This window comes from Bufo bufo, chromosome 1, assembly GCF_905171765.1.
Source record: "Bufo bufo chromosome 1, aBufBuf1.1, whole genome shotgun sequence".
NCBI classification, from domain to species: domain Eukaryota; kingdom Metazoa; phylum Chordata; class Amphibia; order Anura; family Bufonidae; genus Bufo; species Bufo bufo.
Genome location: NC_053389.1, coordinates 235,276,463 through 235,298,656, shown reverse-complemented (window position 1 = coordinate 235,298,656; position 22,194 = coordinate 235,276,463). Strand labels below are relative to the sequence as shown.

The 22,194-nt window shown below is 44.8% G+C and overlaps 1 protein-coding gene across 2 annotated transcripts in view; it reads right to left on the bottom strand.

Moving 5' to 3' along the window:
* Window positions 1-22,194, bottom strand: part of HIPK2 (homeodomain interacting protein kinase 2) — a 52,997-nt gene that overhangs the window by 4,465 nt on the left and 26,338 nt on the right. Inside the window, exons 2-12 of one of the 2 annotated variants that reach the window (XM_040437325.1) lie at window positions 20,600-21,665; window positions 14,499-14,622; window positions 13,948-14,067; window positions 9,867-9,953; window positions 7,960-8,144; window positions 7,288-7,450; window positions 7,077-7,203; window positions 3,613-3,734; window positions 3,321-3,460; window positions 2,609-2,788; window positions 1,887-2,171 (exon numbers count right to left, since the gene is read on the bottom strand). In XM_040437325.1, coding sequence (XP_040293259.1) covers window positions 1,887-2,171; window positions 2,609-2,788; window positions 3,321-3,460; window positions 3,613-3,734; window positions 7,077-7,203; window positions 7,288-7,450; window positions 7,960-8,144; window positions 9,867-9,953; window positions 13,948-14,067; window positions 14,499-14,622; window positions 20,600-21,663 — 2,597 coding nt within the window. In that variant the 5' untranslated portion in view covers window positions 21,664-21,665. Of the gene's footprint in view, window positions 1-1,886; window positions 2,172-2,608; window positions 2,789-3,320; window positions 3,464-3,612; window positions 3,735-7,076; window positions 7,204-7,287; window positions 7,451-7,959; window positions 8,145-9,866; window positions 9,954-13,947; window positions 14,068-14,498; window positions 14,623-20,599; window positions 21,666-22,194 lie in introns of both variants that reach the window. The other variant, XM_040437316.1, reaches the window with a different exon arrangement.

Sequence of the window (22,194 nt, the reverse complement as noted above, 5' to 3'; positions counted from 1 at the left end):
GATTTTTGGAGGATCCACGGACATGAAAAATGAAAAAAAAAAATCTAAGTCAAGTTTGCCATTGAAATGATATGAAAAAACGGACACGGACGACAATCTTGTGTGCATCCGTGATTTTTCACGGACCCATTGACTTGAATGGGTCCGCGAAAAAAATAGGACAGGTGATATTTTTTTCACGGATGTGGCTGCCAAACGGTGCATTTTCCGATTTTTCCACGGACCCATTGAAAGTCAATGGGTCCGCGAAAAGAAAACGGAAAACGGAACCACGGACGCGGATGCACACAACGGTTGTGTGCATGAGGCCTTACTGAAACAGCAGAGCACTCTGCTGTTTCCTGTCCGGGAGGTGGTTGGACCTGTGTCTCATCTCGCCTTAGTAACAGCGAGAGGAGACAACCCCTTTAAGTAATTAATTCTGTGCTGCCATATTTTATGCTTTCTATGAATTAAAGAAAACATCCGCATAAAAAAAAAAAAAAGGAAGAAATAAATTCTTGAGACAACCAATATGCAATATGTGTTTGTCACCTACCAAGCTTTCCTTGCGACCAGAATGGCATATCTTTTACACAAAACTATTATCCAGAATAAAAGTTTGTTCCCAATAACTGGCCCGTGCAAAGGTGTTGCCAATCACCCGATGAACTAGAACACGCTCGTTCACTGGGTGAAACAATCGTTCATGCGGACACCTAAATCATTGTTTCTAGGCGGCAGATGATGCTGTGTAAACAGCGAATCTGCAGGTGGACGAGCGATGGCAGTAGCAATCACTAGTCCCCTTAGATTGGAGGTGATTCATGCATGTATATGCAGCACTCACCTCCTCTGACGATCAGGCAATTATCAGGAAGGAACGGTTCCCTACCAATCATTGCCTGCTCAGTCGGTACATGTAAATGCACCAATAGCCAATTGGTAGACCTAAGTGTGGCATACACATAAGATAACTGCTGGGCGAGCAAATATGCATATGTAGTGAATGAGAACACAACGGGAACACAGGAGAAAGTTTCTGCAAGACATCTCTAGCAGCAGCTTATTTCCTGAGAAAAAAAAAAAAGAAAAAGGATCAGGTATTGAAATCCAATATGCCTTACCTTTATCTCTCCCAACATCAAACGTAGATGAGAGCTGGAGGGCTGGATACATATTAGACTTTGGTAGGTTTGGAGGACATAGCGTCACACATGTATGCTCCCCATCATCAACAGCACACTCCTTTGTTCTGTTCACAAGTGGTGAGGAAGTCATTGCTATGGATTATTGGCAAGTGCTTTCGGCAAGTTGGCCATGGATTTCTTCAGATAAGGCCTCATGTACACGGCCGTTGTTTTGGTCCGCATCCGAGCCGCAGTTTTTGCGGCTTGGATGTGGACCCATTCACTTCAAGTGGGCCGCAAAAGATGCGGACAGCACTCCGTGTGCTGTCCGCATCCATTGCTCCGTTCCGTGTCCCTGCAAAACAAATATAACATGTCCTATTCTTGTCAGTTTTGCGGACAAGAATAGGCATTTCTACAATGGGCCGTTGCGCAAATTGCGGAAGGCACACGCGCGGATCCGCAGTTTGCGGACCGCTACAAACGGCACGGTCGTGTGCATATAGCCTTACGGTATGGGGTTTTAAATTTAAACAATTTTTTTTTTTTACACTTAAAAGGGGTTGGATAAGACCTTTCTATTTGACCTGTGCCCTGACAATGCCGCTGATTGTGGAGGGTTCTGGTGCTTGCGGAGCATGAGGGAAGCAAACATGATACAAGGAATCTCTCTTTGGTGTCCTGTAATTCCCTGCATCATACTCCATTTCCTTGGGCCCACCATACATTGATAAGAGTTCCCCATAGTAACTTCTAAGACAATGTATTAGAGCTCACCTGGGGGCGATGTGTTTCTGCTCCTCTTCTTCGTCAGTGTCACTGCTGATGGTGATGACGCTGACCGCGGGGCTGGGAGTGTCTGGGATGACGATTGTTTGCCGCTGATGGTCACCTCGAGAGGCACCTACAGAGCTCTCTCCCCAGCCGCAGGTAATGGAAGGGCCGCAAGGAGCTGAGCTCTGTGGTATGGAACAGCGAGGGGGTGTGTTCTCCTTCACACGCTTGGAACGTTGTGGGGAACTGTGTGATTGGCTAGATGACACCTCGTAGGAGGAATTATTTCTGCAGGGGTAGAGTCAGTTAAAAAAAAAAAAAAAAAGAGGCAAAGCATTAAAATGAGATTTTGCTTTTGAATTTTACAAATCTTGCAGACATATCAGTGCAGCTCTGGAGTATAATACAGGATGTAACTCAGGATCAGTACAGGATAAGTATTGTATGTACACAGTGTCTGCACCAGCAGAATAGTGAATGCAGCTCTGGAGTATAATACAAGATGTAACTCAGGATCTGTACAGGATAAGTAATGTATGTACACAGTGACTCCACCAGCAGAATAATGAGTGCAGCTCTGCAGTATATTACATAAGTAATGTATATACACAGTGACTCCACTGTGTGTGTCTCACATAATGATGTTCAGTACTAAATATACAGTGCAAGCCAAATAGAATGTTAGAAATGATCAAACCTCCACCCACCCAGCCTGGTACTCTCACCTCACTGCGGAGTGATGCTGCTTTTTGCGAGAAGAGGAAGCACTGCTGGTTGGCTGCTGTCTCATAACGTGAGCTACACCCACATTCAGAGGCTGGGCAGAGGGTAAGGTTACATGGCCCGCGAGGAGCGTAGGCTGCTGCATGATTGGGTTATAGTGGCCGCCGTGGGCGTGAGTGTTCCTGGAAAAGAAAACAAAATGTATATGAACATAAGAAATATATACCATATAAAAGTGCAGAATGTTCAGCTATTAATTATCCCATTAAATGGATAATGGATCACCCCTTTAAAGGGAATCGGTCACCACCTTCCTGTTTCCCTTACTGGCAGCAGCATAAGATAGTGACAAATGCCGATTTAAGCAATGTGTGCCTTTCACATGCTTTCCTTGAAACCTGAAATGTATTAGTTGAGGAAGGAGTCCTCAATATTCATGAGCTATGGGGCTACAAAAACGTGGTGAAAGATTCCCTTTAATCAGACTCCTTGCCCACCATGCAATTCCTAGGTTTTACCACTAGGGGCAGTGTGGCAGGGATACATTTGGATTTGCAAGAGATACTAGTAATAACCTGCGAAAAGGATAAAAGGACATTGGACAGAAGGTTGTCCCACAAGTGAAAAAACATACTGAACACAGCAAACAACTCTGAGGACCCCAATACTAAACTGAAAAACTATCCCCCAAGCTTTACACATAGGACACCTCACCTCCAGTCTGTCAGCTGCTGGGCGCCAGTCATGCTCTCTGGGATGACCGTAGCATGCTGGACTGATGTGTGAGCCGCCACTCCTGCCAACTGCTGCCAGGCGGGGGGCAGTAGTATCTGCTGAGTGCCGCTAGGCCATGCCTGCTGCAGAAATAAAATACAAATGCTTTGTCACTGTTGTGCACACATAGTGGAGAGTCCATGGAAAATGCTATTGCAGTCTATGCAAGGCTGCAACACAACTGTGCCCCGGAGGAAAGACTGTCAATTTTTGGTGGTTGTTCACCCTGTACCTGTGTCAGGAGGCTAGACTGGATTTGCAAAGCTTGAGCACTGGCTGTTTGCGTCACCAGAGGGACCGCGTTATCCATTCGGACGGAGAAGCCGCCATGTTTGGAAGGAGAGGTTTGCAGCCCTGTGAAGTGAAAAATGAAAAAACTCCAACGGATCAGTGACAAAATACCACCTGACATAAAGCTGCTTTCCAATGACAACGTAAAAACTGCTTTAGGGCTCATGCACACGAACGTATTTTTTACCCCTGTCCGTTCCTTTATTTTATTTTTTTGCATCCCATATACGGAACCATTCACTTGAATGTGGCCAAAAAAAGGAAATGACCCTGTGTGGATTCCGTTTTCGTAACTCTGTTCCGCAAAGTAATAGAACATGTCCTATTATCATCCGCATTATGGACCAGTATAGGACTGCTCTATTAGGGGCCTCAAAATACGGAATGCCAGTATCTGTGTTTTGCAGATCTGCGATTTACGGGATGCAAAACATCCAACAGTCGTGTGCATGAGCCCTTACACTGCTGAATGTTTTGACAGAAACAATGCATAGCGGGTAAGCCCTCTACATAATACTGGATTGTGGGATCCAGAGACTCAGGATTTATCTTCTGTAACCCAGGAATAGGAAGCCGTCTAGGGAGGGAATCAGCTGGACATTACAGTTCTAGTAAACTAGGAGTCATCTGTTTAGCTGTTGTAAAGTATGTCCCTTTAAGGGGCTCATCTACTATCACAGCAAGCATTATAAAAATGGTGAGGAACTGAACCTTCATGATAAAATGACTAAGTGTCGTTTATATACCTTGGAGGAGATTTATCATGAGGGGAATGTCTAAAGCCAGTTTTTCAGGAGTCTGCGTTGCCATAGTGTGGGACAAATGTATCAAACATCAGAAAGTGTGATAAATTTGGTGCATCTTTCCCACTCTTGTCTTGAGATGGTACATCACTTTCTACATCCCCCTTTTACTGGAGTAAAACATTTTTTTGCAACTTCTAAAAAGTTGAAGTTGGTAAATCTAGGTTAAAGGGCTTCTGTCACCCCCAAAACCCCTTTTTTTTTTTTGAGCTTGTTAAAATCCTTTTATAACGACTATTCCCTATATAGGGCTCTTACCTTTGGCTGTGGCTTCTTTTCCTTAAAAAAAACAACAACTATCTTTTAAAATATGCAAATCAGTTCACTACCAGCAAGTAGGGAGTCTACTTGCTGGTAGCCGCCGCAAAAAACCGCCCCCTCATCCTGTTGATTGACAGGGCCAGGGAGCGCTCTCCTCCTCCGGCTGGCCCTGTCACCATTTCAAATCCCGCGCCTGTCTTCATTCGGCGCAGGCGCTCTGAGAGAAGAAGGCTCGCCTCCTCAGCACTCCCTCAGTGCGCCTGCACCGATGACGTCACCGAAAGAGAAGACGTCATCGGCGCAGGCGCACTGAGGGAGTGCGGAGGAGGCGAGCCTCCTTCTCTCAGAGCGCCTGCGCCGAATGAAGACAGGCGCGGGATTTGAAATGCTGACAGGGCCAGCCGGAGGAGGAGAGCGCTCCCTGTCCCTGTAAATCAACAGGACGAGGGGGTGGTTTTTTGCAGCGGCTACCAGCAAGTAGACGCCCTACTTGCTGGTAGTGAACTAATTTCCATATTTTAAAAGATCGCTTTTTAAGGAAAAGAAGCCACAGCCAAAGGTAAGAGCCCTATGTAGGGAATAGTCGTTATAAAAGGATTTTAACAAGCCCCCAAAAAAAATAAGGAAAAAAAAAAAAAAAAAAAAAAAGGTTTTGGGGGTGACAGAAGCCCTTTAAATCAACTTAAAACAGGCTAACCATGTCCACTTTTCAAAAATGGTGTGAGTGGTGTGTGCAAATCAACCCAACAAGTGGCAAAGTCCTAGATCAACCCAAAACCCACTTATTTATCACAAAGTGCCAACACAGCAATTTACCCTGAATGTCAACATAGTATATCTTCCATGTACTTTATCATTTAGCTATAATAGCCTATCTACATTCACTGCACTGCCTGTGCGGTTCATAGTGCACCCTGCGCTGATGAATGGCAGGAAAAGTCTAAGGCATATTGGTACACCATAGACTTTTTCCAGGGTGCGGGTGCCATAGGTTCGCCACCACTGCACTAGGCTATGGACTGCGGCATTTACACTAGAGTATGGACTGTCTGCAGCGTTTACACTAAACCACTGATGGCTAACCGTTTACAGACCGAGTGACCAAACTGCAACTCAAAACCCACTTATTTATTACAAAGTGCAAAAACAGCAATTTACCCTGAATACTACAGTCCTATATAGTATATCTTCCATGTACTTTATCATTTAGCTATAATAGCCTCCCTACATTCAATGCGCTGCCTGTGATGTTCATAGTCCGCCCTGCGCTGATGAATGGCAGGAAAAGTCTAAGGCATATTGGTACACCATAGACTTTTTCCAGGGTGCGGGTGCCCGCAGAGAGGACCCGGAGTGCCGCCTCTGGCACCTGTGCCATAGGTTGGCCACCACTGTCCTAGATTAAATCCCCTCTTCGTGTTTCAATTCCCTACTATTTTCAGGATTTCTGTGAATGGCAGCATTAAAGGGGTTTGCTGAGACTTTTTAACTGATGACCTATCCTCTGGATAGCAAGATATACTGGCATAGGGTAATCTGCGAGAAGCCCGCGGAGTTCACAGGAGCACCGGGGCCTTCTCAAACAGCTGATGACCTATCTAGAGGATAGGTCAGTAGTTAAAAAGCCTTGGAAAACCACAAATGCAAAATGCAGCGATTTTATTTTTGCCAGAGTCTGCAACAATGGCTCCAGCTGTAACCTCATATGGCATAGGCCACTCACATAGCAACATTCTGTAACAGTATTTGTAAGCCAAAATCATGAATGGAACCTGAAAGGGAAAAAGTGGAAGAATTTGTAACTCTTCCGTGTTTTGGATTCACTCCTGGTTTTTAATTAGAACTACTGACAAAATATCCTACACTGATACATTGTAGCAGGCTAACGAGATATGTGCAAACCCAGCAAATATACAGTGAGAGAATCCAGTGAATTTCACTGAATACATGGATTCTGCTGTGCTTTCTAAGGTTTATGCTACAAAGAATTATTTTTTATTATATATACCGTAAAGGGTTCAGTGCTCCTTTAAGAATCACTCAGCAGAAATACATCAGTCTCAGGCCTCATGCACACGACTGTGCAACGGTTATGTCTGGTGCGGACCGCAAAATCCCCATGGGGTTGATTGGGGTCCGTGACCCGTATCAGACTATTTTTTTTGCGATGCGGAGGCACGAACAGACAGCCCATTCAAGCACACCGTAGTGCTTCCATGGGCTTCTGATCCATGCCTCCGTTCCACACCGCACCACATGTCGATTGTGGACCCATTCAAGTGTTTGCCGGTCGTAATACGGGCACAGGTCTGCCCCGACTTCCGGAATATGGGACTTGTACCTTGGAAAGCTGGAGGACAGACGATCAAAGCTTGCTGGAAGGGGTCAGGCCGGGCACAGATCTGCGCTGCTCCAGTCTGGAGGGGCATGCTCCTTTGGGCGATGGCTGCCATAGAGGCAGCAGAGGGCTGGGACAAAGAAAAGATGATTAGATTGTCAGCAAAAGACTGCAGGGTAACGGACGGCACAGATCACGAGGGAGAGGCACTTACCTGGCTGTGCATGGTATTCAGTTGATTGCTGAATGTCATGGTGAGGTTACTGGAAGTGCTGGGGGCCACGTGCGTGATAAATGGGGTCTTGCTGTGGTTCACAGTGTCGTACATATTCACCCGTCTCTTGCAGATTTCCATATTCTGGAAGCAAGACTTTACACTGCGGAGAGAGAGGAAGAAACCAAGGGGCAAATACGAGAAGAGATGGAAAGGACACAACGTTACTAAATGAACTCAAAATCACAGGATGAAGAGAGCACTTAAGGGGAACTCCACTATGGGTCCATTCACACATCCGCAAAATGGGTCCGCATTTGCGGATCTGCAAAAAAAATAGAACAAGTCCTATTCTTGCCCGCAATTGCGGACAAGAAAAAGGTATTTTCTATTAGTGCCGGCGATGTGCGGTCCGCAAAATGTACATTGCCAGTGTCCTTGTTTTGCGGATCCGCAAAAAACATACGGACGTGTAAATGGACCCTAAATTTACTTGAAAAGGCCACACATAATAAAAAAGTCCTACAGGGGGGCGATAGAACATTAAGGGATGGCTGGAAGTTCACATTTGTCACCAGAATTGATTTACTTGGAGTTTAATTGAAACATTATGAACTTGCCCATGTTCTAATGCACCCCCCCCAGACTAACACCCCCAAACCCATGGCGTACTGTGAGCTATGTGGGAAGTCCAGGAGATGAGTCATTGTGACAAATGGATGGTTCAGAGTCTCGATGGGAGTGATTCTCTTATCTGCATCGATGATCAACATTTTCTTAAGCAGGTCAATGAACTCTCTTCTGTCCGCCTTCTCCACCAGCATGTCGCTGCCTTCCAAATCCGAGGTCATATTTACCTGCGATAAAAAGAAATGATGGAATTTTTGGCTGGGAGCTCTGGAATAATGCAATATAATGCGTAATAATGCAGGAACCTGGTATCGACCATGGAATATGCACTAAGACGGAAATAAGACTTTGGGGGAGATTTTTGTATACATCCAGATATGTAGGTGGCCAGACAGCTCCGAAACCCTGCGACAAACTACATAGCTGTGTGAGCAGAACCCGGTGTCACCTGTATGTAGAGGACGATTGTGAAGAAATATCCGGCTCAGTTCAGGTGAAGCATTGTAACTTTATTCCAGCGTTATAAAATCCCTATACAAGTGTAAATCGAAGCGTTACAGACCTCTTAGATATGTGGGTCCTTCCTCATGACAAACATGAGAGGACGATTGCTTCCATACATTGACAGTGAGCAGAAAGTGGTAACAATTCTTCACTGGTACTTTCAAAATTGGTTTAAATGTAAGACTATCGTCATGTAGGGTAGGTGCCCTAACCTACCTTTCTGGTGAAAATCAGTCTTTTATTTTACAAATTATTCTTTTGATGTTTGGGGTCCATTCACATGTCCGTGGTGTATTGCGGATCCGCAATACACCTGGCCGGCACCGCCCACAGAACTGCCTATTCTTGTCTGCAATTGAGGACAAGAATAGGACATGTTCAATTTTTTGCGGAGCCGCGGCCCGGAAGTTTTGGGCCGAAGCCCGGATATACGGATGCGGACAGCACACTGTGTGCTGTCCGCATCTTTTCTGTCCCCATTGAGAATGAATGGGTCCGCACCAGTTCTGCAAAATTGCGGAATGGATTCAGACGTGTGAATGGAGCCTTATGCCAATAAAGATTTCAGTGGACCGTGTTCTGGGTGCCTCCATTTGGTGCATCATCGCAGTGCCAGTAACACGACCCAATGCCTCCCTCTATCGTTTGATTGGCAGTCCCTGAGTTATCGGAGCCGGCAGCAAAAACACAGGGGGAGCAAGGTGCACCATACAGGAAAGTCCCGCCCACGGTGCACCAAAGACCTTATTTACATAAAAATAAAAGGAAGCATTTCTCAGGATTATGCTCATGCTGGCTGTGCTCATATTGCAGCCCGTAAACAGTGTGTCCGCAATGTACAGTAGCCTTAGGGCACGACCACATGGTGTAGTCGTGTGGCACTTGCCACGCACCTGTGCTGCGTTCTAGCGCCTTATGGCCGTAAGGGCCACAGCCGGTTCTAGTTAGGCCTCATACACATGGATGTTGCCCGGCTTCACTTGAATAGGTCCGCAATCTGGAAGATACAGTGCGGTCCAAGGCAGGGGCACAGAACGGAAGCCCATGGAGATTTTGTGCCTCTACGCCGCAAAAAAATAGATCATCTTCTATTTTTATTTTTTTGCAGAACAGAGAGATTATTGTGGATTGCGGACTCATTCAAGTGAATGGGTCCACATGTGCAAACGGTGGCCACACGGCTGGTGCTCATGCATTGCAGACTGCAAATTTGCAAATTTTTTTTTTTAAAAAGGGAATAACTGAACAGTTACGTCTTCTTTATATCACTATCTTAAAATCGGTATACAATATGTCCCTATCACAAGGTGGCCATGAAGAATTGTCATGGGGACAAAGCAGTCCTAAAGCTGCAGCCTTTCATGCACTGATAACTCAAGTTATTTCATCTAAAGCCCCTACACATGTCCTTCCCTCGTCTCCAGCGATCTCCCACATGGGCTTACCTGAGCCATATCATCCAAGCAGTTGAAGATGTACTTTCTGGCTTCCTTGGATTTGATGCCAGTTTCGGACTCATGATCATCAGGCGTCTGAAATCGCAAAAATAAAAAAAATGGTAAATGCATTCTATGGCTCCCTGTTATCAGCCATTTCATTGCCTTCTGTAATTATCCAACCAATCCACGCCACTATACAGTACATAGAATATTCCAGAGCTCATCACGGTCAGGAGTCGGCAGGATGGTGGTGCGGGGAAGTTTGGGGTGCTAGAGGCTGAGACAATTCCATTATAAGCACGTCTACACTCATAATGCAGACATTATTACAGATTATAATATATTTGAATCCTCCTCGTTATAATGAAACCTTAAAGGGCACCAGATGTGTACCTATGCATGTGTGCTTGGCAGCTGAAGGCCTCTGTGTTGGTCCCATGTTCATATGTACCCGCATTGCTGAGAAAAATGAAGTTTTAATGTATGCAAATGAGCCTCTAGGAGCAACGGGGGAGTCGCCGTTACACCTCGAGACTAAGCTCTCTCTGCAACTGTCGCGCCCTCTCCATTTTGGTGCCTTCAGCTGCCAAGCACACATGTAACAGGTCAGCCAGTCTCATAGGTACAAATCTGCTGATGCCCTTTAAATAGTACAATACGATGGGGGACATTTACTAAGCATGTTGCACCAGAATTATGGTGTAAAATGTGCCAAAAAGAATGGCGTTTTGATTTGCGCCAAATATATCAACAGTTTCCTCCAGAATTTTCACCATAAAGAATGAATCAAGCCAGAAATTAGTTTTAGATGTCAAAGTGGGCGGGGTTATCAAATTGGCGCATATTACACCTCATTTATCATCCTTTTAATCGGCAGAAATGGCTCAAATTGTTGCGGACAATTAAGTCAGCTTACATGGTGATGTTTTGTGTAAAAAGTCGCATTTATGGCAGAAAGATGAGACTTGTCGTCAAAAAGTCGCATTTATGAAAAGAAAACCAACTCGTGGAAACAAGTGATCGGTAAGTATTAAAACAGGATGCATTCATTTCTTTCTAACAGAAAGGAGCTAAACAGAAGGGTTCTGTCAGCAAATTCACATCCAACAAAAAAAATTAATAAAACGGCCCGAATCTGAGACAAAAGTCGCAATTTACCACAGGAAATGTCGCAATACTTCAAAAGTCACACGTTTTTTCTGGGCAGGGGGTGGCTGAAATGGCGCATTTCAGTTTAAAAAAGTTGCATTTTAGTGCTATTGGTGTTAAAATGTCGCAAATCAAGAGAAATAGGCGGATAATCCAGTTGACATTTTAAAAAGCCACATTTTACAAGTGGTGTGCGCCTTTTGATATAGGAGGTGAAACAAATCACCACTTTTGATTTGTAAGGTTAGTATTTTTTTTGCCGCAAATTAAGTCATTATTGATAAATGTCTCCCAATGAGTTGTTGCATTAGGTCAACTTATCCCCTTATCCCCAGGATAGAGGGAGAATATCTGATCGGCAGGGCCACGAACAGGCTCCTGGTTTGAATGGATCACGCATGTACGCTGCCACTCCATGGAGATCTAGGAGGCTGCTGAACACAGCTGAGCGATTGCACTCTGCTACCTCCGACAGTCCCAAAGAGTTAAAGGGGTTGGCTACTTTCTGGCTACTATTGAAAAATGCGCTTATAAGATGACTATATGGTACTTACTAATATAGCCTTTGTTAAAATTCGGTGCCTTTTTCTACATTTTATAAGATATGCACCCTTGTTTGCCAAGTTTTTTGTACTGTCCACAGAGAGCTCCTGTCCATAAAATGGCTGCTGATGGAGGGTTATGTGACCAGGCAAATCGCAATCTCCTCCATTCAAACACATTGCACCTGCACCAAACTCCCAACAGTGCAAGTGCAGATGACATGTGCATTGTATTTGAATGAAGAAAATGTTTAGGCGATTTGCCTGGTCACATGACCCTCCATCAGCAGCCATTTTATGGACAGGATCTCTGTGTAGACAACACAAAAGACTTGGCAAAGGGAGCATAGCTTAAGAAATATAGAAAATGATGCAGAATAAAAAACAGACTATATTAGTAAGTGTCATATAATCATCTAGGGCTGGGCGATATGGCCTAAAATCTATATCGCTATATAATTTGAAGAATGTGCGATATAACGATAAATCACGATAGATAGATTATATATATATATATATATATATTTTTTTTTTTTCTTTATGTATACAAATTACAAAACTGTTCAAGAAATGTTTAAGATGTGTACTGTAACAGATCTTTTTCCAAACAATGTAAAGATGAAGTGTCCCCCGCCATCCACCCCATGCCATTGCCATTATCCATGTCCCCCAGCCAGCAGAATCAGCCCCATGCCACTGCCACAATCATCATGTCCCCCAGCCAGCGCCATTAGCTCCATGCCATTGCCATCATCATCCATGTACCCCAACCAACGCCATCAGCCCCATGCCATCATCATCCATGTCCCCCATCCAGCGCCATCAGCCCCATGCCATTACCATATCATCCATGTCCCCCAGCCAACACCATCAGCCCCATGCCATTGCCACCATCATCCATCTCCCCCAGCCAGCAGCATCAGCCCCATGCCACCATCATCATCATCATATCCCCCAGCCAGCGCCATCAGCCCCATGCCATAGCCATCCACCCGCTCACCCCCCCCAGTAGATTCGGGCCCCTGCTAATATACTTACCTGTCCTGCAGGGTGCGCGGCTGGCTGATGGAGTCTGCAGGACTTTTTTTTTTGGTTACTTATAATGCGATTTATGCATACATACTGTAATTAATCATTTTCGTTCAGCAGATTCTGTTAAAAACGTACTTTTAAAATATGCAAATTACCTTGCTACCAGCAAGTAGGGCGGCTACTTGCTGGTAGCAGCCGCATCCTCCTATCCTAAAGACGCCCCCTCCTCATGTTGATTGACAGTGCCAGCGGACGGGATCTTTCTCTGCTGGCCCTGTTTGCATTCAAAATCTCGCGCCTGCGCCGTAGCGGTATTCAGTCGGCGCAGGCGCACTGAGAGGCGGACGCTCGCTCGGCCGCTCCATCCTCAATGCGCCTGCGCCGATGACATCACATCTACACCCGGCGCAGGCGCATTGAGGAAGGAGCAGCCGAGCGAGCGTCCTCCTCTCAGTGCGCCTGCGCCGACTGAAGACAGGTACGGCGCAGGCGCCAGATTTTGAATGCAAACAGGGCCAGCAGAGAAAGATCCCGTCCGCTGGCCCTGTTAAATCAACATGCGGAGGGGGCGTCTTTAGGATAGGAGGATGCGGCTGCTACCAGCAAGTAGCCGCCCTACTTGCTGGTAGCAAGGTAATTTGCATATTTTAAAAGTATGGTTTTTAACAGAATCTGCTGAACGAAAATGATTAATTACAGTATGTATGCATAAATCACATTATAGGCATTATAAGTAACCAAAAAAAAAAAAAAAACTGTTTAGTGGGGTGACAGAAGCCCTTTAATGGAACAACCCCTTTAAAATGGTATTCTTCACAACACTCGACCCCCTGCAAATGAGGGCAGTAAATGATTCTCTATCAAATCAGAGCTAGTTTTCATAATTGAACCCATTAAACCAAGGGTCAGACTTTAGACTCCTTTTACTGAATCCATGGAAACAGAGCATTTCTTGTTCCTTAGGAGTGGGTCCTGAATGGAAGTCATGTGACCACTGCAGGATCTGCTGAATGGCTGAGGGCAGGGGGAGGGGCTTATCCGGTGTTGCTGCAGGTCATGCATCGCATCGGCCATAATGATATTTAATAAATGCACCTTCCAAAGACTTTGGTGGCATTTAGATCTTACGGTCACATCACCCATAGTTGCCAACAGTCTGGAATTAGCAAGGTTTACACCACCTAAAGCCACATTTTTGATAACCTCAAATGTTTGATAATCTGGCACCTGTTCAGGTTCCTGAATGCCAGATTAATGGAATGTTGAATGCCTCATAACACAACCTCAGATTATATTAGCACATGGGTGCTTCCACCACATTGTGACCCATTAGGTACTGATTATATAGTCCATACTGCTCGCACCTTAAGTCTCCACAGAGGATACGGGGAGTCACCATCTCTATTAAAGAACCTGGTGGTCTTGGTCCCAGAGCTGAGAAGATATTCGGCAGGCAGGCCCTGAGTCTGCGATATGTACCGGATCTGTGAGGAGAGAGACACATTCTGGTTATTATGGCCCCATAACATAATAATGTAAAGTGCATCCTTAAAGGGCCATTTTATAACAGTGCAGAAGCATTATAAGACATAGCATTAAAACATACGTAAGGGTCTCTGCACTTTTTGAAATAGCTTCAAAATTGTGACTGTGATCATAGGGGGCAGGGAGATTTCTGCACCTCCTGTCAATCATCTCCCCAGCCCAAAATAGCCGATAACAGAACAATAGATTATATTCCCCCTCTTCTGCAGTCAGGCTCTCCTCAATCTAAAATGGCTCACAGAGAGCAAAAGATTACATTCAACTGCACAGTAAAGGCACAGAATATAAATTGTGGGTTTAGTGGCATAAACAGATGTGGAATAATGGACAAGAACCACTCGGTACACAGAACCTGCAGACAGCAACTCACCTGATCATATTCAGAGGCCCCAGGATACAGCGGCCACCCCAAAAAGAGCTCAGCGATCACACACCCCAAAGACCACATGTCGATGGCTTCACTAAACGGTAATCCCAGTATTATCTCCGGAGCCCTGAGGAAGAGAGAATGTGGGAGTTATAGATCACTGCAGAGAGACTGTAATCACAGCTTATTATAAAACAGTAGAAAGGGGCACATAAGGGTTAATGCAGGGAGCGCTATCCGAAGAAGACATCAGATGTCTACAAAATGGTTAATTCTGTCCTGTCCCCTCCCCCCCCATTCAACTATTAAATGAGTTTCCAAACCTGAACTGCCCCAATCCTATTACTATGCAAATCTCAGTTCTGTCTCATCTGCCACCAAGACTCACAATCAGGAGATTGGCGTAAAGCGACATAAACTCTGTCCAAGAATATGCTTGTAAAATTACCAACGCTAATCAAGAACGTGCCTGTAATATTATACATCATGCTAATCGAGAACATCCCTTTTAAATACACCATGCTGATCAAGAACATGCCTGTAATATTTTACCCGTGCTGAACCATTCCTGTAATATACACCAATGTGATCGAGAAGATCCCTGCAATATACAACAAGCTGAGGCAGAACATCCCTGTAACATTATACACCATACTAATCCAGAACATGCCTATGATATAAAACATGCCGATCCAAAATACACCAGTAATATACACCATGCTGATCCAGAGCTTCCTGGCAATATACATCATGCCGATTGAAAACATTCCTGTAATAATATTATATACTATTCTGATCGAGAACATCCCTGTAATATATACCACGCTGATCAGTATCTCTGTAAAAGTATGTACCATAATGATCAAGAACATCCTTGTAATATTATACTGATCCAGAACATCCTATAATATTATACACCATACTTATCTCAAATATCTATATATTATACATCACACTGATCCAGAACATCCCTGTAATATTATATACTATTCTGATCGAGAACATCCCTGTAATATATACCATGCTGATCAATATCTCTGTAAAAGTATGTACCATAATGATCAAGAACAATCTTGTAATATACACCATGCTGATCAAGAACATCCCTGTAATATTATATACCATACTGATCCAGAACATTGCTGTAATATTATATACCATGCTGATCCAGAACATCACTGTAATATTATATACCATACTTATCCAGAACATTGCTGTAATATTATATACCATACTGATCCAGAACATTGCTGTAATATTATATACCATACTTATCTCAAATATCTATATATTATACATCACACTGATCCAGAACATCCCTGTATTATACACCATGCTGATCCAGAACATCCCTGTAATATTATATACCATACTTATCCAGAACATTGCTGTAATATTATATACCATACTGATCCAGAACATTGCTGTAATATTATATACCATACTGATCCAGAACATTGCTGTAATATTATATACCATACTTATCTCAAATATCTATATATTATACATCACACTGATCCAGAACATCCCTGTATTATACACCATGCTGATCCAGAACATCCCTGTAATATTATATACCATACTTATCTCAAATATCTATATAATATTACTCAAGCCAGGCTACAATATGCCTGCAATATTTTATATATAACGCTGATCCAGAGCACCCCTAGAATGTGAATTATTCTGAATCCAAACATCACTGATCCAGAGTCACCCTTTACACAATCCATATCCTAGAACATAATGTGTTTTATAATTTTATTCATGTCTGAGAATGATGGATGGCAACTGATACAGTTGGTACTGCAGTTCGCAGTCACTCAGCTTTCCCAGAATTCCTGTATCAGGGTATAGCTATGCAGATTTGTCATTCTACCAGTGTGTATGGAGATCAACGTACAGCACACACGTACACTGTGGGGGCAGGGGCATGAATATTTCCTGCAGGTACAGAACATAAATCTCCAAACCCTTGGAATAGCAGATGTCTCTGGAGAAATCACACTGCAATGCAGGTGTATACGAGCCCTGTGTCGCCATTTAAGATAAAATTTAGACCCAATTTTGCCAACCTGGTCCATGAAAGGGGCATGGCTTATACAAGCATGTCCCAAAGTGGGCAGTGCTTAGGTCATCTGAGTAGAGGAGCTTAAAAAGGTCCCAACTTAAAATTTTTAGACTTTGGTAAATATATTAATGTTTTTTTACTGATGGACAAAATGAGGCTGCAAATCTTGTTGGGAAACAAAAAATTTTTAATAAGTAAATAAATAAAATACTGCGTTGTATGAACCCAGAAGGGGCAGACTGGGAACTTAAAGTGGGTCTGGAAAAAAACCTAAAAAGTGGCTCCATCTTGTAGGTGGGTCGAAACTGACAGAAGGCAGGACAACAGAAGTAGGCAGAACCAAATACCACAGTGAAGAACAAAATACCGCCCCAGCAGAAACAAATAGCACCGCGTCATAGTATGAAACTGTGTAATCATCCAGAGGACAGAAATACAGTCGTATTAGGACCAGGTGCATAAGTGTTTGATGCTCCTACAATAAAGGGGTTATCCTCTGGATAGGTCATCAGTATCTGATTGGTGGGGGTCCATTCAAGTGAGCTGCGCCACCAAGCACAGCTCTGTGCTGGGTCCGCTCACAGGAGAACCGGTGCCTTCTCAAACAGCTGACTGGTGGGGGTCCCAGGTGTCGGACCAGATAGAGGACCTCTCCAGGGGATAGGTCATTTGGTAAAGAGATCTCGGGAAAAAAAAAACTTTTAATTAATGCTCAGATCTTCTGGCACCAGGCTGGCGGTCAAAAGGGGGGCTTGGGCGGCGTTCTGAGCAGTCCGTCCATGAGACACAGTCTTACTCGGCATCATACGAGAGACAATGGGCTGGATATAAGCAGGAGCTAAATGGTGACTATGGACACAATACATGTCGCAGCATCGAAACTAACATGATGTCACAATGCTGCCACCGAGTCAATGTCACAAGAAATCCAAACCAGCTGGCCCTCTTGCGACTGTCGGGTGGCGGTTGCAGCAACATCCCATTCCCTTTCATTATACAGTAGCATAGCGATGCTGACCGTGAGATGTAGCCCACCAGGTTACATACTATAAATACTGCAGGACTGGGGTCTGTGACTGAGGTACTGAGGAAAGGATGGGGGCAGCAATCTCTGCCGCCATATTCATCCTTCTTCTCTAGACCAGCACAGCTGCCAGCAGGGGGGGAGCTGCCGCCACCATCCGCACTGTGTTGCAGGATCTCAGGGAAAAAAAAATATTCCAGTATTAGCTGACAGTCGTGAGCAGGGTGCACAAACACCCATGACAATGAGGGAGATGAGAAAGGAGGACGAGGAGGGGGTGCACGGCAGCAAGGAAGCTCCGACTAACCTAATTAACTCTCTGCAGAGATAGGGACCGTCGTAGCACACAAAGGGTTATTCCTGATGAGGTGGTCTTGAACAGTCAGCATTCTAAATAGCTTTAAGGGAACGAGTGCTGCAGTACTGGTGTATCTAAGCCTATCATGTGGGATACTGTCTGCTGAGCTGCTGTATCTAACCCGCTCATGTGGGATACTGTCTGCTGAGCTGCTGTATCTAAACCCGCTCATGAACCACACAGCACTACATCATCATGTAATGTCGGTGAATTTGATTAGAACATAATCTCCAGGGACAGTGACTGCCGAGCTGGCGTTTGGGTACAATCCGAGAGTCCCCGAAGATGTGAGAGACAAAGAAGTGTGTCTACTAAAGTGACAGCCCCTCTGCTGTAATGAAGGTGCAGTGCCCGCCAACTAGACTCCAACCTGTAGAGGACTTCACGGACAGATTAGAAATAGTGCACACTGTATGGCAGTATTCTCCCACGTTTTGTGCGCCTCGGTGCTTCTTGTGATTACCGTCTATTTTTATTATTACTGCACCTAGGGGGATTAGCACTGACATTAATGCAATCAGAGAGACACAGAAAATGACAAGACACGAGGGATGGCACCGAGGCTAGCAGGTGAATCTGTTAAAGGGGAATCCTACCTTTAGCAACCGCCTGTATTCAGTTATACATTGCAGAATCTGTGCTTATTTCTCTTCTTTTAGCCACTTTCCTTCAAGTCTGCAAACTGTAAAGGCTATATTACACTGCTAGATTTAGCAGACGATTGCCGGGAGAAAGCGTTCCTTCCTGACAGTCAGCTGCTCGTTCGTGGAGGAGACCACTGCTATTCCATGCAGTGATCTCCTCCATAGTAGGAGAATGAGTGATCACTAATGCCATAACTCGTCCCCATACAGAATCATTATTTGCCGGCAGCAGATCGTGATTAGACAGAACAATCTGCTGTCAGCAAAGTATGATTTTTGTGACAGCATAAAAGATGCGATTACCCAATGAACAAGCGTTTGGTCGTTCATCGGCGGCAACTTTACACCGGCAGATAATCGCCAACGAGCGTGTCCACTAATGCTGGTTAGCGATGTAATAAAAGGCTGAAAAGGGGGTTCACCAGGCTTTTACTATTGATGACCTATTCTCAGCATAGGTCATCAATATCAGATCGGTGGGGTTCCTACCACCGTTCTGCTGTATGAGGAGATGGCGTGTGCAGTGTACACAGGCCGTTTCCCTTCTCTCTTCCTGCTCACCGCAGCTGTCCCATAGACATGGAATAGCCCATAGCAGGAAGAGAAGGGAAACTGTATGTGCACACTGCGCATGCCGTCTCCTCGTACAGCTGATCAGTGAGGGGGGGACCCCCCGCCGATCTGATATTGATGACCTATCCTGAGGATAGGACATCAATAGTAAAGTCTCAGAGAACCCCTTTAAGACTTTAGGTTAGCCTTGTAATAGCTCCTATCCAAAGAGGCAACAGGGAAGCCTAAGAGGTTGGCACACGATATCTTAAAGTTCTGTTAACTGTGGCTATCATATATAAAGTAAAAAGGTAGAAATCCCCTTTAACTTGCTATACAAATTTAAAGGATATCCTACTAGCGACCTCCCTATCAAACTATTTGCATAGACACATTGCTGTGTTCACCTGATTAAAACTCTGTTTTATTGATCCGAGGCTCCATTCCCAAGTTATGATAGTTTTTCTTAAAAGGGGTTTTCCTGGATGTTTTTTTTTTTTAACTGATGACCTATCCTCCTGATAGGTCATCAGTAGCAGACTGGTGGGGGTCTGACACCCAGGACCACCGCTGATCCGCAGTAGTGTCACAGCCTTCTCAGCTCCGTACATTGTGCTTGGTATCTCGGCTCAGCCCCATTCACTTCAATGGGACTGAGCTACGCCTAGGCCATCTGACCGATGTTATGTCACATGGCCTAGGCAAAGCTGCGCGAAGGCTCCAATGCCTTCTTAAACAGCTGATTGGCAGGGGTGCTGGGTGTTGGATCCCCACCGATCAGATACTGATGACCTATCCAGAAGATATGGTGCCTTTGGTGCAATGAAGGGGTCACCATTGCTCTTGTTGCACCAAAGCTGCACATTATTGCTGTGGTCAGCCCCTCCCTTGCTGCTTTGATTAACAGGACCAGGCAGTGGCAAAGCAGCAAGGGAAGGGCAGCCACAGAAAGCCACAATGTGAAGCTTTGATGCAACAAGTGCAATGGTGACACCCTTGTTGCACCAAAGGCTGAATTTGCATATTAAGGATCCATGAACACAACCATATTTTTGGTCCACATCGGATCCACATTTTTTGTGGATTGGCTGCAGACCCATTCATTTCCATGGGGCTGCAAAAAACACAGACAGCACATAGTGTTCTGTTCACATCCGTATGTCCGTTTCCACACCCTGCAAAAATGATAGAACATTCTATTCTTGTCCATTTTGTGCGACTCACACAGCCGGTATCCGTGGCTTGCAGACCTCGAAATGCATAAGGCCATGTGCATGGGGCCTAGGAAAAAGTGTCATAACTCTTGAAGGGAAGCTTGAATCAACAAAAAAAACAAAAACAAAAAAACAAAAACAAAACAAAACAGCGCTTTAACAGCTATGTGTCTATGTAAATTAATTGATAGAGAGGTCCCTGGTGACAGATTGCCTTTAAAACCAATGTACCAGGGCTTACCTGTAATATCTGGACTGCAGGTAGGTGGAACACACAGCTTTAGACACATGACTTGCAGATCCAAAATCGATGACTTTGACCCGGTATGGCTGCCTGGAAGGGTCAACCAGCATGATGTTCTCCGGTTTGAGATCAGCATGAATAAGACCAAGACTCTTCAATTTCATGAGAGCTGTGGCCACCTGCTGCAGAACCGGCCTGATGTACTTCAGCGGCAGTGGACTGAACTTGTTCTGTTTCAGAAAGTCGTAGAGGTTTTGCTCCAGCATCTCAAAGACGAGGCAAGTGTGGTTCTTGTGCTGGAAACACTCATAGGCCCTTACAAAGTTGTAGTCATCTGCACTCTCAGTGCTCAGCCGTGCCAATATACTGACTTCAATTTGTCCTTGCCTGGCATAGGATGGGTGATTCTTCAAGATTTTGATTGCCACAATCTCATTGGTGCCTCTTTTCCAGCACTTGACCACTTGCCCAAAGGTGCCTCGCCCCAGGAATTCTAACACTTCATACGTATTAGTCATGGAGCAGAGGACCTCATGTTGCACCAGTTGGTAATCTCCTTCACCGTTGGAGCCACTGTTCTTGGAGGTGGTTGCAGCTGTGGCCCCACTTGCATTGTTCTGGGTCATGGGAAGATGTTCGTCTACAATCTGCACACTGCCGTTGTCAAGCTCCTCGCACTTTCTCTTTAAACCGCACTTCTGGTACGTGTCCAGAAGGCTGACCGTACTGCGACGCATGAGGTTGGTTGGAGGGCCACCGAGCGTTTGACCGCTCGCTGTTGCTGCTGAAGACCCACTACTGGAAGAAGAGGTCACCACAATGTGACCAGAGCTGGTAGGGAAGATGACCGTCTGTTCGAAAGGTGCTTGAAGGAAGGAAGCGTAGGAGAGCAATGGCTGCCCAGATGTAGAGCTGCTTTTGCCTGGGTTATAGACCTTGCTGTGGCAGCCGTATCCGGTCATATCCCAGGTGGAGCTCACTTCCAACTTTGGTTTCTTCACACTACAGAAAGAGGACAACTGGAGGCTGTGCGAGGAGAACGTGTGCAAGGAAGAGGCCATACCTGCAAAGGAGAGAACAGGAAAACTTAATGCCCGACGGGGTAAATCTATCAATCATTCTTAGTTCATCTTTACATGAGATACATCAAGCTCCCAACTATGTATTTATTATTTTATTTTATTATTTTGGCTACATCTTTGCAGTTTGCCCCTAAAACATTGTAACTTTGTTAATCCCTTTAAACTGGCAATATGATTTAAAGGGATTCTGTCACCAGGATTAACGCTATAGCGATATTTATATGTGCCCATCAGTCTCCTTGCTGTGTTTAAAATGATCCCACTGTTACTGCTCTGTGTGTGTTAGATTCTTATAAAAAACGATCTTATTGATATGTAAATTACCTCTGTCAGGAGCCCAAGGGGTTGTCCCACATCTGTTGGAGCCCAGCCGCGCCCATCGATGCAAGGAGACTGATGGGCACATATAAATATCGCTATAGCGTTAATCCTGGTGACAGAATCCCTTTAAGAATATCAATTGTCTGAAAGATCTCTCTCCCATCTGCATGTATTCTAAATGAGGAGAGG